Raw genomic sequence first — 15,307 nt, forward strand, 5'->3', positions numbered from 1 at the left:
AAACAAGCAAGATTGTGGAATGTTATTCTGCTGGTTTTAGTTGCTTGAGCAGGCTTTGAAATTCCCAAGTATCTCTTATCTGAAGGAGATTAAGAAAGCTTTGAAAATGCATTACCACTGATGGCATTGTATTCTTGCTGCCAGGTGGAATAAGCACACGGAGATCTGGTTTACGGTTGTTCATTCCCAAATTCATTGGAGGCGGAGATTTTGCTTGCATATTCTTGTTCAAGTTGCCAGGTGAGACCAGCAGACCTGGTGAGTTGCGGGGGTTGCCATATCCGTTTCCTGTTTAGGTAAAGAAAAAAAGAAACGAAAAAAAAAAAAAGAGAGAAGGATTATAAACTGCAATTTATTTCTTAAGACTGAACACTAAAAATGTTCAATTAAAAAAAAAAATCAAGGTAAATACCCGTGTCATGTAATGTATCTTTATAGGACAATACAACGCATGCCACATTTGCAACAACTGGTCTTAAAATGCTTTTTCTCATGGCAGCCGACATCTCAGTGATATGCTGAAATTAACTTAATTATACCACTCTGTTTACTGCATTATGGTGTATATAGCACAATATACTGTGCACTCAAAGCAGCCAAGATCTCTAACGTTTGCCTTAGAAGAAAATTAGGAAAGTCAGACAATCTTATGGCTTAAAAAAATGTCAAAGCTACTCTGTGTTTTCTTGACAACTACAGAGGATTCTGCCCTGCCTGACTCAGCCCTTTCCAGGTCATGATTTTGTTTTGCTTTTAAACAAAAGATGAGTATAGCAAGGCTATGATTTCCAGAAAAGGCAGGGGGAGGACTAGGAAGATTCTTAAATGTTTTTGGCTCTCTTTCACCACACTTTTTGGACCTGATTCTGTCAACACTAAAGTCAATGGGAGCAAGAGCATAACCTTATTTGGAAAATACCACCGTATCTTTCATCTTCATCTCTCTGCTGCTTTCTGCAAGCCCCAGGAACAATTCTGACAGGCAAATGCTTCATTTTCCTTTTTCAGAAAAGGGTTTCCTTCTCTCACCACATAGTACTGACAAGTGTGTATCCCTAGGGTCACTGACCTACCATTCCACTAAAAACGAGACCTTCCTATTTCATCCGCCTGATTCACATCTTACCCACGCAAAGTCTGGGGAAAGAGATGACTTTTTAGTGTAGCCTTGAAATTCTGGCCGCACAGGCTCAAGAGAGATAGAGAAACTGCCCAGTCATAGAGAGGGAATAGCATGAAAACTAGTACAGAAGGAGAAAATTTTCACAGATAAATACCCATAAAATAAACACTAAGACAGACTTTCTGTTCTGTGCTCATCTTTTGTTCACAGCTCGCAAGCAGTGACACACAACCTGGAAATAGTGTGGGAAGATGAGCTAGCGAGTGTGGCAGAGCCCTATGAGTTAGAAGGCCTGGACTTTCAAATTTCCTTTGTAGTCCCAAACTCTGCAAAGAACTCAGTATCTCTTTTTTTTTTTTTTTTTCCACACATGAAATGGGGTTTACAGCCCTAAAGGTTGTAAATGGATTAGGGAACTAAATTTGATAAAGTCTATAAGGTGGGTATAAAAATGATAGTACACGACAGTGAATCTGTCTTCGGGTTAGGATAATGAAGTGTATCCAAGCATGACTAACATTAAATCACATTTTCAATCTGCAAGCAGATCAGCTAATTGTATTTATCAGATCAACAAATCCACAGGAAAAAAGGTCCATTAAAGGCTACTAAATACAAGAACACCACTTCAGGCTCTGCAAGACCCTGAACTGTGAACACTAGGCTTAGCACACAGCAAAAGTAACACAAAGTGCTCGACCTCTTTATTTGTAAGGTACCTTTGGTCACCGGTCTGGCCTGGCTTGTTTATTCTCATGATTTTTATTATCATGATCTCCCAAGCCTTTGCAAAAAGGAATTAAGTTGAAAACTCAGAAGCATTCAGATCACTTCAGAGACTTTGAATTAAAATATTTTTCATAGTTGTTTACTACTAATCTTGTTTACTTCCTTAATAATATCTTACAGTTAGTGAGATAAAATGAGTTAATGAAAAAAAGTATATTTTACACCTATCCAGCTAAGATAGCAGAACACTGTCAAGAATTTTCCATTTTGTGTCAGTAGGTTTTTTTTTTTTAAATGAACAATTGCTCCCAACATGGATTTGCTACATATTATGCTCTAATTAACACTATGTGTTATTAAAGGTGCCAAAATTAGAAAGGCCATTTTGCATACACGACAATATTATCTTCTAGAAACTACAGTGCCTTTTAAAAGTTGATCTTTTACAAACTGAATACTGAAAAACTAATGACATGGAGAAGTGATTAACAGAAGAAACTGAAGCAAAAGTAGAGTTTCTCTGGTTCTGTTTTCATGCAGGAGGTTTTTTACCAACAGGAAGTACAATTGCCTTGTGAGATCTGTGCCATGACAAGCACTTGTTCAGAGACTGAAAATGAAGCTGTTTGAAGAAGCAGTGTATTTACTTTTAGTTCTACAATATACATCCGAAGATATTTAACAAAACAGCATGCACTGTAACCTATATGTTTGTTTCTATGGTTGTGATTTTTGGAGAACAGAAACCCTTACAAAAAAGGACCCTCATTTTCTGCATAAGATTTACTTAATATAATTTACTATTCAACATTAAGAGAAAGAATGTATCTGTGTAAAACTTCACTCTTTAGAAGCTTTTGTCTGACCTTTATATTATTTACCTACCGATGCAAAATATTTTGAACAGTGATAACATTTCTTACATTTATATTTTTAGAACACCAAATTATTTATAAGAACTACTGTCTTCTCTTTACCAGTAGATTTCTGCTGTTCATGGCATATTATGCCAGCTAGCATTTTGGAGCCATATAATAACCATTTCTCTTTCCAGCCACCAAATTGTTATTCTTTGGGTATAATGTGGATTCAGGAATGTAAGACTGTAGACCTTAAACCAATGATACAGAAACCCATCATTTGAAAATCAATGATGAATGCATGCATGCGGTTTACAGTTAAGAAGAGTCTGCATTTAAACCAGCTCTTTAAACCGTATCCTCTTTACTCAGAAAGCTGTGGCCTGCTCTGAGGCAGCTGTCCCACCTTCAGATAAATCCACCGAAGAGAATGCTCTCATTTACATTCAGAGGCAAAAAAAATGTATCAGACTTCTAATATAGAAATTAAACCTTCCTTCATCCTATACTTTAAAATTACACTCTGCCTGGACAATTATCAATTTAGATGTGACTGTATGCAGAACATCGCATTCCACTATCCACTTGAAAGCGCAAAAATTATATGTCATATATGAATGGATTTCCTGATTATAGATTATAAGAAAATGAAAAACAGATGGATTTTAGAGCAAGTTGGCTTTACATTTATATTTGGTTAAAAGCCATATTTTTGCTGGAATAGAACATTTTTAAACATTACGGATATAACTTGTAATGTATAATGAAAATAAAAACAGTAGATGTACAAGTTTTAAAGGGTGTATGTCAGAATTTGTAAATTTACAGCATTTTCAATTCAAGAAGTTTGCAGTGAAAATTATTTTTCCTTGTGTTGTTTGTTATACTGACTTGAAAGAGTAAAAATATTTTACGCAGAAAAGAGCTTGTTTCTCGACAGAACTAGTGGAGCAGCACGTGTCATGAAATGCAGTGCCAGGCTTTGTATTTGGACTAATGGCAGAATACAAAGACAAATGCTTTCTGAACATAGAATGCTCTTCTTGGTCATGTTCCCATATTCTGCATTTCAGCACAAGTGCCATTGACTTTAGAAGGAATTCTGTCCAAGTACAGACTCCATGATTAATCACTGCAATATCACTTTTTAAAAACATCCAGAAAAGTTATTTTTGTGCACCAGTAGTTAGTCAGTCAAGAAGAATTATTAAAAAAAAAAATTCCTTTACTCATGGAAAACTACAATTTGAACTACGTTACAAAATCACTTACTACTATCTTAAATAGTCACTTCCATGTTTTAAGAATGTAAGAGTATGAGCAGGGTGCAAGTTTATTCAGGACAGGACACAGAGCAAAGTTCACTTCTCTTCTTGCATTCCCCATTAGTAACACCTGTACCTTACATGTAGTTTTGGTCATCGGTGTTATAGTCGTTACAAAGCTGCTGCAAATCTTGATATTCTCAGAGATAGGGTAATAATTCTGTACTGAGCATTTAAGCCGGGAAACTTCCATGTGTTCAGGTAACACAAATGAGGAAAGAATAATTTATTTCCATACCTCTCAACATTATTGAACAGCATTGTCATGATTCAAAGTCTTTAAATCTTGAAAAATTGGAAGATTTTTGTATTTTGATTTCTTGAAATTTTGAACATGTCATGTCCCTACTTGTTTCTTTTTAATTTATGATTTAAAAGATACAAAAGTATAGTGACGTAGAAGAATGAAGAACAAGACACACAATTTATACGTCCTTTCTTTGATCTCTCTGTAATTTACTCTAATGCTTTTTGCTGATCATATGGGTTGAGAATTTATACGACCTTTAGGAACCTGTGATGCCTACCTCCCATTAATTTTAATAGGAAAAGAGTTTTCAAATTTTTGAAGGAGGTTCAATAAATATTAATAGTCATTTCAAGTTTACAATAAGTGTATACTCTTATTTGTGGAAATTATCATAATTCTTCCAAGAAGAATATGTACATTCCCTTTCATGCAGGATTCCTGCTTCTTACTAGGTAATGTTAAATGCACATCCCATATATATGACATTATGACTGACCACCAAGCCTCTCAAAAAGAATGTTAAATTTAGAACGAATCTATATAAACATGAGAACCAACTATGCTGCAATTTACTTCCACTTCAAAAATAAAAGTATATATATATATAAAAGAATAAATGCAGTAATAGAAATTTTGCTAAATTCACACCCACTTTTGCACTCTTCACTCAGTTTCTGGGGGAATGGTAAGTGTTCCTAACAGTAATTAAAAGACAATGAAAGGATTGCTTTTCTCTCTTACATCTTATGTGTAGATTTTTTTTTTTTTAACGGATACACACCATTGGAACAGGCTATGGTTTACCACTCAGACAAAATAGGTACCAACAATAAAGCACTAATGCCAGAAAGCTGTACTGGTGTCCACCTAAACATAATTTTAAAAAGAGATAATTGAAGGTTCTTACTCACATGTTGCTTGCTAGTCATTTCACAGTACATGACCTCTACTAACTGCAAGCAGTAGAAGAAAACCAAACTGCAGATATGCTTACCCAGAAAAAAGAAAATCTTTACATTAAAGTAGCTGCCCATTCCCACAACATTACACTAATGGACATTCTTTACTAAATTACTGGAAGCCAACTCAGACGGATGTGGTATATAAAACCTACTGACTTCGTATGAAAGAATTCTCAAGCATCTTGTGAAGTATCAGCTGCTTTTTGGACTGAAACAGGATGAAAGTGCTGTGAATGCATAGATATTTGGAAGAATGGGAAAAGAACGAGGAGAAACGATCTCAACAACTCTTTGTTATAGTTCTAGAAACCAACCATTTAGAAATAATGTAAATTAAAAGGCAGAGATTCCTACAACAATATATGTTGACATCCAGGTCTCTCCCTAACTCACTCACTCTTGCTATGCAGGTTGTATAACTCTTAACGGGAAATTCTTGCTCTTTAAGTCTAAAGCTATGTAAAAGGCTCTAATGGCAATACAGTTGTTCTGTGCTGGGAAAAAAAGACAGTATTTGGGAATTACTAAAATACTGCTAATGCTGTAGCCAACTTAGGTGTATATGGAGGGCCACCTGCACTGGGACTGCACAAAGCTAAAGGTTACACTGTGCATCCCATTTCACAGTTCTGGGTGTTAGCCAGATCTCATTTTGGAAATCAGGCAAGTCTCCACTACTTCCACTGCAGCGGAGGTAAATGAGCTCATGAAATTTCCCAAGGAAAATTATGATCTGCTTATATTATGAAGAAAGTGACTGTTCTGTGGCTCATCGTTTTCAGTTTTGCTATGTCCCTGGGCTGGTTCAAGTACTTAGGCTCCAGATCCTACATACTGAGGCAGTACGGGTCTTACTGCTCAATCTCGTGTTTAGTGTCATTAACAGCCCTCTAACCAGTGTTATGGTTCCCCTCACCAGGCCTGATCCAGTCCAACATCATGGCCCATCCGCATCCCCATGGAGGTGCCTGATGCCTGGGGCTGGGTCTGCCCCGGCTGCTCCCTGGCTGGGGCAGTGGGAAGGGTCCTGGCTGCGAAGCCCTGCCCCACCACCCCCAGGAACCTCCACTGTTCCCGGCCCCCGGCTGCCCCCAGCCCCCAGGGTGTCCTGGCAGCGTGTTCCTCATCATCAAAGAGTTAAAACCCAACTCTTCCTCTTTAAATCTTCACATCGAGTACTGTCAGCCTCCTTAATGAACTGTTTATGTGGATGAAGCAGTCCAAATAATGTCTAACCCTTGGGCTAGTGCCATATAACATTTGGAACATCCTCACAATCTACCCTATATGTGGAGTATTTGCAGGTGCACACAACTATTGCTGCCAAAGGGCACGTGTATCCCATACTGCAGCAACTGGGCTCAGATTTCCTTTAGGACAGAGATGATGCTTCTCAGGCAGAAGCTGAAAATAAAGAAGGGGCTCTTTGGCCACTTGACAATGCAGAACACATTGCATAACACATTTCTGGAAACCTAAGGACATGCCATGAATCTATGAGGCTAGAAATCTCAGATGCTTTTTCAGCCAAATGGAGAAACAGATGAGTTTATCTGGATGTAGAATGAAAGACCATGAGAACAGAAACCTGACCTGTGTATCACAGACCATTACACTTCATGCAAATACTTTACTGCTGAGTCAAGTGCGTAACTAAGTACATGGCAAACTAACCTGATCACCCATGCTGCGGTTATATTTTGTTGCTATAATAAGATCCGGATTTAAATGTTTCTAAAGCAGCTCTTGCATTCAGTATTCTCCCACTTTAGGGGTTCACACCTTAATAAAATAAATGTAAAGGTGGCACCTGACTCTCTACAGAATTAGCCTGTGGCTACCCACATAAGGAACTGTGAGCAACCCTTCAAAACATTTCTTACTGCAATTAGGCTTCCCAAGCTGCAGGCAGATATTTCAGCCCATCTCTGGACTCCCACCTTGCAACCTCTGGATTAGGGGTACATCTCACAGGCAGTGAGGGTCTGTTGCAAACTATACACTGAGAAGGAGGAGTTCTCTTCCTTCTTCAAGGATGATCATCCTTATTCCTTCCTTTCTTGCTCAGCAAAGAGACAGAGCAACAGATGATCCAAGTCCAGGTCCTGTCTGTGTTTTTTTGATTTTGCAGTACAGTTGCTGTTGTCAGTGTGCTTCTATTCTTATGTTGTCTGATCACAGCATCTTACTGTTTGCTTTCGTAATTCTTTAATAGCACCTCATTTCAGGAATCTCAGAGCGTATAGCTTTAAGGCAGAAACGCTATCTTTCCTGTATCTTTACTTCTGACTGTATTGATTCATTTATTTCCACTTCCACAACACTATTTTGTTCTAACATGATTATTTATCAATAGCTATACTCATCTCAGAACCCATACATTTCAAGTTATCTTATCTTGTTTGGCTTGAAGATTCACCTAATCAGCACAGTAACTAAGTTGTCATTATTGAGAAAAATGACTGAAGAAAATTACACAGTGGTCTTCAGTTTCGTGGTTTATAAACATTACATGTCTGTAGTTCAAACACGTGGGCACTGCACAATAAGCATCAGTACTATACCCCTGTGTGTTATAAGTTTTTAAGGTCCAAACAAAATGTCAGGGATCAGACAGTCATTTAAAAGCATCTTACCATGGCAAAACAGGTACCCTGCCCCTGCCACTGGTGTTGTAACTGCTACCATGAGGAGCAGGCACGGTGCAATGTCCCTGACCTCACGTAGCTCTCCCTCCTCACTCACTGTTCACATTTCCAAAGGTTAGTCCAAAACAGGAATGTGGTGACCTCCCACACTAAGGTTTAGTCTAGTAGGAGAGGTCAACACCAAAAATCAAGGGTGGTTTTCAATGGTGCTGGTCTGAAACTTAGCTTTCATAACAGCTTTTCCAAAAATCTTGCAGTAACTGGCAGTAACTGATCTCTTAAGATGTGCAGCATGCACAGTCATATCTGGTCCCCACCCGTCTGAGATAACCCCCTCTCCAAAATGTATTTTCAGGACTTAGCTGGCCTCTTATTAGAAGTTAATTCTTATTCCAGTAAAGCAATTAAACAACGCATATTATAGCATGCATCTTCCTTCATCTTGTATGCTAGCTGAAAAGATGCTCTATTCCAGTCCTGTTTATGCAAAAAACAAACCGTATTTTTTCATGTTTTTATATGGGCTTTTCTGGAGTCAGAAGAAAGGGGAAAAAAACCTGACTTATGTCAGGGAGAAAACATATTACTGAAAAATAGAATATTTTCTGAAGATATATAGGAGAAAGATAGGAGCTTGGGAAGAGCAGAGGACTCATCTCTCCTCCTGACTGCCTGGGTGACAGCCTTTGACAAATCATCTGCTTTTAACAAAGTATTTGCTGATGACAAATAATTTCTTTTTTGGGTGTTTGAAATCAATTATAACTTTTTGGGAAAATGCTTTTTAAATGAAAAATATTTCAACATAAGAAATAATTCCAATTATAAATTGAACAGATTATTTGAAAATGTACTTTCTTTCTTTCCCAAAGAAATTTTAGAAATAAATGTTAACATTTTTTTTTTTCATAAATATATAGGTAAACTGTTGATTTTTGTTAAACACACAATTTTGAAAAATGAAGAATATATAATTTAAACTTCAATGTCAGGAAAGTTTCAGGACTACACATATTAAACACAAAAGACACATACTTTTATTTTTAACTTACCAATGTTTGTAGAACAGATATACACACAAAAGGAAAGTGTTTTGAACATAGATAATACTACTTCGATTTGTTCCAAAATTTAAGCACCCACAAAGAAAAGATCAGTAACTAACCCACCCCTGTCTCCTCTGGCTTTTATTTCTCGGAGATTGTTCCAACTGTTACCAAAGGAAAAATCAGCTTGCAAGAGATTTGGAAAACAAATGGAATTTATGGATTGAATATCTTAATTGGGAAATCATGTTAAAAGTTAAAGGACAGGGGTCACATTAACTTAATACTGCCAGGAACTTCCACATGTGGCTGCAGTTCCAGCTTCAAGAGGTTAAAAGCATTTCTTGCTTTCTTTCTCAGAGCAAAAGTTGTTGCTGCATTCCGAATCCAGAAGGCATCAACTATCTCTTTCAGGACACAGGATAGCCATGAAATCCAGATGTTTGCTAATTTGCAATGCCTTCTTATATTTTCTGAATTTGAGCAAGAATATGGATTGCAGCGTGTAACAGAAGACAGTGTGGTGTCTTAATGCGCAAGAATGCACAGACTGAAAAAACAGCGAAATCCCTGTCTCATTGAAGTAAAGCATAAAATTCGCCCAGAGTTCACTAAGAAAAGGACTTTATCTAGAGAATCCAAATTATTCTTGAGGAACATTTGAAACTGCTTGTCATAAAGGAAAAGAAGTCAATCATGCCTGTCTTTAAAATCCCACTTAAAAAGAACCACAGTTGTATGACTCACTTAATTGTTCATTACATCTGAACTCAGGGCTTTCTCCCTTTCAATCCTTTCAAGCTGTCTTTTTATAAATACAAATATTGAGACACTGTTGATTAGAGAGATGATGAGACAGAGACTAACTAAATAAATTACTAAGTCAACACTTACACAACTGATGGAAACCTAATAAAGGCCAAATTTTCACAGATTTTCATTGAGGTCTACTTAGAATGAGCTTAGGTGGATCTCTTCACTGGTAAGAGGTCACACAAATTAGCTGAAACTACACGCATCCAACCTTTGCATATGACATCCATTGCAAGATTTTTTTTGATTTTTACATGGACTGCAGCATCTATCCTGTCAAACTTATTCTCAAAGTTTCACGAATGTGTTTTTTACCTGTATGAAAAGAGTCTGAATAATCTGTATAAAACGGATCGGTTGCTTAGGATTTAATTTTGGAAAGGCCTGTGATGACTGCCTACACAGATAAGAAATTTAGGTACTGTTAGATAGACTATTTCCTTCATACTATGTATTAGAGCTGTCAAACAAGTTCTAGTCTTCTTCCTGCTTTATCACAAATCTCCCACCTGTAGGCATTTCCCTTAAAACCCTGAAAAAAACCCCAGTATACAGCCTCCTTATATAGACGAAAACTTGGAAAAGGAACGCTTAATGGCATAATATAAGTAGAAAAAGGGAAAAGAAAAGGACAGCTATTATGTTTTTCATTTCTTAACCCTCTCCATGGTTTTAAGCCAACCTGCCAATTTATGAATTCTTATTGTTTGGATTTGGCACTATTGCATCACAAACTCTGTTATGAATGACTGAATGTTCTTTCTTTTGGACTATAAACTTCCTTGGACAGGAACTATTGTTTACCATACTTTTGTACCACATCTTGCCCAATCTTTGGATCAGAGGTCTGTGGGTGACTGCACTCATCAAGTAATAAGGGAAGGGCAATGACTTATCATGCTCTCCCTGGCAAACTCAGTCCTAACAGGTTGCCCATAAACTGTGGTTTAGGAATCATTGTTCTAAGCTCACTTTTTATTTAACATATTCCACACTTGTAGCCTAAGAATTATCTTCTCTTGACTATGCCAAGCATGATTTCAGGGCACAGTGGAGAATATTTATGCAACCTTTTAATTTTTTAATTTTTTAATTTTCATATTTGCTTATTTATTTTTATTGTTTCAAAAGACACTAATGCAACTAAGTGCCTCTGAAATCATTACTTATTTTTGGTACTGCTTGTAGGCTTACTGTGGCAGATTGCTTCTTTTTAGTAAATTACTCTTTTTTGAGAAGATACAATCCAGATTGCTTCTACCCTGAGGGCTTATAAACTAAAAACCCCTACTATTACATATATTCCCATGTGGCTTGAAATACTAGTAGAATATATAATACATTCACCCACAGTCAGTATACGACTGAGAAAAGAAAAAGGAGCAGGAAAGCACTAGAAGATTATGATACTGGCTGGCAGATCCAGGACCTCAGCCCTCAGAAGATGAGAAGGCAACTGTTAACTTGTGGTTAATTTCCAGAAGGAAATGACTGGCTCCTGATTTATAGGTAAATATGCGATTCAGTTATTAAAAAGACATGGGATGAATTTTTCAAAATGCGCTACTGATCTTTTCAGTTTCCAGTGATTTTAAAGAGTAGGTTTAAAGGTATTTTGAGGATGCTTCATTTAAAGAGAGCAAGCACTTAGTCCCTCTGACAGAATTTGTAGAGTACCAACTACTCTTGAATAACATGCTTTTTTAGTTTAATATTCCTGTCAAGATGGAAGAAGTACAGAAATCAAATAGTGAAACAAACAAGTTACAGAAAATGAATAAACAACTAAAACAAGTATATTTTTTATTACACTCGTCCTGGATTTAAAACTTGAGATTGACTTTTTCCTTCGATTTGATAATTTATAGTGGTTTAAAACATAAAGGAGTTCTGTTGATTTAGATGAGCTTATTCCATTCAAAAGAAAACTTAATTATAAAATACAAAATGTCATAATCTGAAAACCATATGAAAAATGAAAAATATAACTCAGTTTGAAAATCAAAAGTTTAAAGTACATGTAAAGATGCAAAGAAAGACATCTCCCAATACTGTTGTATTTTGATTTCAAAACTATTGAGATATTTTTTAAGTTTTAATCTTTTATCAGGCTTTCAAATAAATACTGAGCCACTGAATAAAACTAGCATTGAGACAATTTACAGTACTAAAACGTCGTAGATATTATTTATTTCTGGTCAAATTACTGTTAAGTGGTTTTGTTAAAGACTACGCTCCCAAAAAATCCAAAGAACTTCACATAGTCTATTATATAAACAGGTAACATGTCACTTAGTCTTCCTATTAGTTATGAGGTAAGACAGAATGGTTTCAGAGCATACCAATTTGGGTCCAAAAAGTTCTTGTTCTCTCTTTCAGTTAAAAGCCTTTGGTTTGAGAGAATAGTGCCAAGGACATTGCTGTATTTATAATTTAGCAAATATACTAAATGTGAAGTTCACTCCAATTTTCTTGGCAGTTGCTACTATCACGTGACAGAAAATATCCAATTAGAGTTTGGCTAAGAGCAAATTTACTTTAACAAACCTGAGATAACCTTAGTTTAACTTAAAAATACCACTGCTGGTGTTTAGTTTCGTAGGATAATAAAGAAATAGTCAGCTTTTTTAAGTTCTATTTATGTCTTGGGTTGACTCCCAAGGTAAATTGCGGATGATTTCAGGGTTATTACCTGAAATAATCCAAACCAACAAAATAACATACTTCTCAAAACACAGGCTTAACTAATCTTTTTCCATTTCTGATATTACAGTTATAATGCAATTTGCTATAATGTAATTTGTTAAAGTAGTGTAGAAACTGAGGCCTGGTGTTAGTAATCAGAAGTAGTTTCATTTTATGATGGCAGAAATGAAACTCTTTAGACTCTTCTTCGTGGAGCATGTTATTTTGAATATATGCTATTTTTGGACACTGCAGAAAAATGCAAATTCATAATGCTCTAATTTGGCCAGAAATATGAACCCCAACAGATTAAACCACATGATCATGCTACCAGCTTCTAAGATGCCAAATGCAAGGAAACACAGAGGTCTCTGTTCCTCGCGAAGAATGATGAACAAAGAGAACTTTTGATGTTTAGTCTTCTGCACCCTAAAGAAAGAGGACTGTCCAAAATAGTGTCATTGTGGAATGATGCAACTAAGACAGAGGATTCAACCTTATAGTGACCTTTTCATCTTCCTACAGCCCTGTATCAAATTCTTCCTATTGCTCTGCATTTAAGAGATTTAGAAAACACTTCTTTAATGGTGTTTAAAGCTCTTATTGCCAGATAAAGAACAAAGAGTAGTCATATGATTAAATATTTATGCCGCATTCCTAGCAATGCCCCTCATATATATACCCCTCAAATCAATTGCCTACTCCAAAGTTACATTGCTTGAGAGCTTAATGCATAACACTGCACGCAGGAAATACAAATTCTTAATTTGTGAGTAAATAATCAAGCTATCTCTCTTCCTACGCTTATATATGCTTTTAATATATTTCCAACAAAAAAAAATGTATTTAGAAAGAATACAGATTTTCAACTGGTGTGTTGATATACAGGTTTTATTAAGCACAAGGATTATGAAGCCAAAGGCATGTGCAGACGAACTTTTATTTTAGTATGTGCCTCTTTTAAAAGAAAACGTTGCCTTCTTTACTAATTGCTTTCCGGCGTCTTTTTAAAGGAGCAGGGAAATCAGTAATGAGGCAAGGAGGTTTGTTAATTGGCCAGTAGAGGGAGCCCCTTAATAGGGCAATCCACTTCCTACCCGACTCCCTCCGCTGCCCTTCCTGAAGTTTCTACTGCACACGAGGTTAAAAGGAGAGGAAAAGGGAACAGGGCCAGAATGAATCTCGCTCTAGCTGTGTTTCTCAGGATAACCAAAGATAATTAACAAAACTATAATTTTCTATCATGCTTTCTTCTTTTTTGAGAACAAAGGAGACTAATAGCTAAGTTCCCATGGTCTGCCTTCCCTACTCCTAAATTAATAAAAAAATGACCCCTCAAAGCTTCAGCATGTGTTTAAAGTGCCTTTCTGATAACAATGCTGTGCAGTTTCAATTTTACTACAAACGCATCACACAAACATCTGTGACTTGTCTATGCGTGAAGATAAAAGCAGGAGTGATCTAACATAGGCTGAGAAGAGCCAAGAGAGAAAAGATCACAATATCCAGAATTTCTTTATAAGTAATTTTATGAGACAACTTTAGAATTGGCATCTATATCAGTCTTGATCCGAATATTTTTCCATACAGTTCTTTCTGAGAGCAGTTAACCCAGTAAAATTGGATGTGCTCCATGTTTTACCACTCAGCTTATTTTCTTCGAACCTATGTGTTTACTTCTCAAACTGAAACAGTAATCTTGCCATTGTCTTTTGTAATCCGTATTTGTAATAATGCAACATTGCTGACATTGCTAACAAACCACTGAGTTTACTGAGCAAAGGGGACTACTCTGACAACATTGCTTTGATAACACAGACCTTAGCAAGTACAGTTCTCATTACTTCTATGGGAGCCGGACTAAAGGGGCTAATCTTTTCCTCTGCATGGGTATTTTGAAAATCCTTTCCCTGTTGTGTACCAAAGCACTTAAGCAAATACATAAAACTAAGCTTAAGTTAATTACTGATTATTTAAGTAAATGCCAACAGATTTTGCTGACTAGTAATGGTCTTAGAGCAGGGGCTTGAAATCATATCTGTGCTGTGTAGATTGAAGTTTAGTGAGCAACTCAATATTGAAATCTTTACTCAAGGTTAAATTCATAAAACAAAACCCCAGTTCCGCTCAGGTCAATGGAAAAACTTCCCGTGACTTAGAAAGGATCGGGGTTTCCGACACTGGCCTTAGTAGGAGTTTTGTCTGAACAGGGCTGTGCAATGGACCCAGAAGTTTTTACGGAAAGGCTAACGTGGAAGAAAACAGACATTTGTATCTGTGGAATTTGTTGAGGTGCAAGATTTTTGACATTGCTGAAGACAAGTCTTGTCCTATTAATAAGAGAAGCACAAATATCAACTCCCCACCCTCCAGCTGGGGGAAATAGACTGATCCTGATCACTTTCTAATATCCCACCTTCAATATGGAGCTATTTTTGGACTCAGCCTTTGAAGGAAGTCCTTTGTTCACTTAGAAAAATAAATATAAATTCTTTTCTCTTTACCTGCACTGGTGCCTGCACCGGTTGTGAGGTCCCCACCCATCAGGCCACCTAGGGTGTTGAAATGAAATACTACAAGTGAGCATGATAAATTATAACAGGCAAATATTCAAAACATTTTCTCTAACTTCAAACTGCTTGGTCCAGTACCCACCAGTGTTTTTGTCTGACTTCAACAGGCATCAGATCAGACCCATAGTCATAAAATTGTAATGTTTAATGTTACCCATATAAGACACTTGCGTTTCAAGGACAAACAAAATATGTAGTACACAACATTTCATTATTTTATTTTCATATTTCCATAGCACAGGAAAAATCAATAATATTTTAAAATTAGTCCTTCTTTTGAAAACTGTTTTTAG

General features: G+C 36.5%; 1 protein-coding gene across 8 annotated transcripts in view; it reads right to left on the reverse strand.

Annotated features, from left to right (window-relative positions):
• The window catches only part of MEF2C (myocyte enhancer factor 2C), a 78,317-nt gene that overhangs the window by 13,143 nt on the left and 49,867 nt on the right, over positions 1–15,307 (reverse strand). For all 8 annotated transcript variants that reach the window (XM_009696064.1, XM_009696061.1, XM_009696059.1 and 5 more), the window contains 2 exons: positions 14,946–14,993; positions 116–288 (listed from right to left, as the gene is read on the reverse strand). In XM_009696064.1, coding sequence (XP_009694366.1) covers positions 116–288; positions 14,946–14,993 — 221 coding nt within the window. The remainder of the gene's footprint in view (positions 1–115; positions 289–14,945; positions 14,994–15,307) is intronic.

The sequence above is a fragment of the Cariama cristata genome, unplaced genomic scaffold (genome assembly GCF_000690535.1).
Source record: "Cariama cristata isolate BGI_N322 unplaced genomic scaffold, ASM69053v1 scaffold14352, whole genome shotgun sequence".
NCBI lineage: Eukaryota > Metazoa > Chordata > Aves > Cariamiformes > Cariamidae > Cariama > Cariama cristata.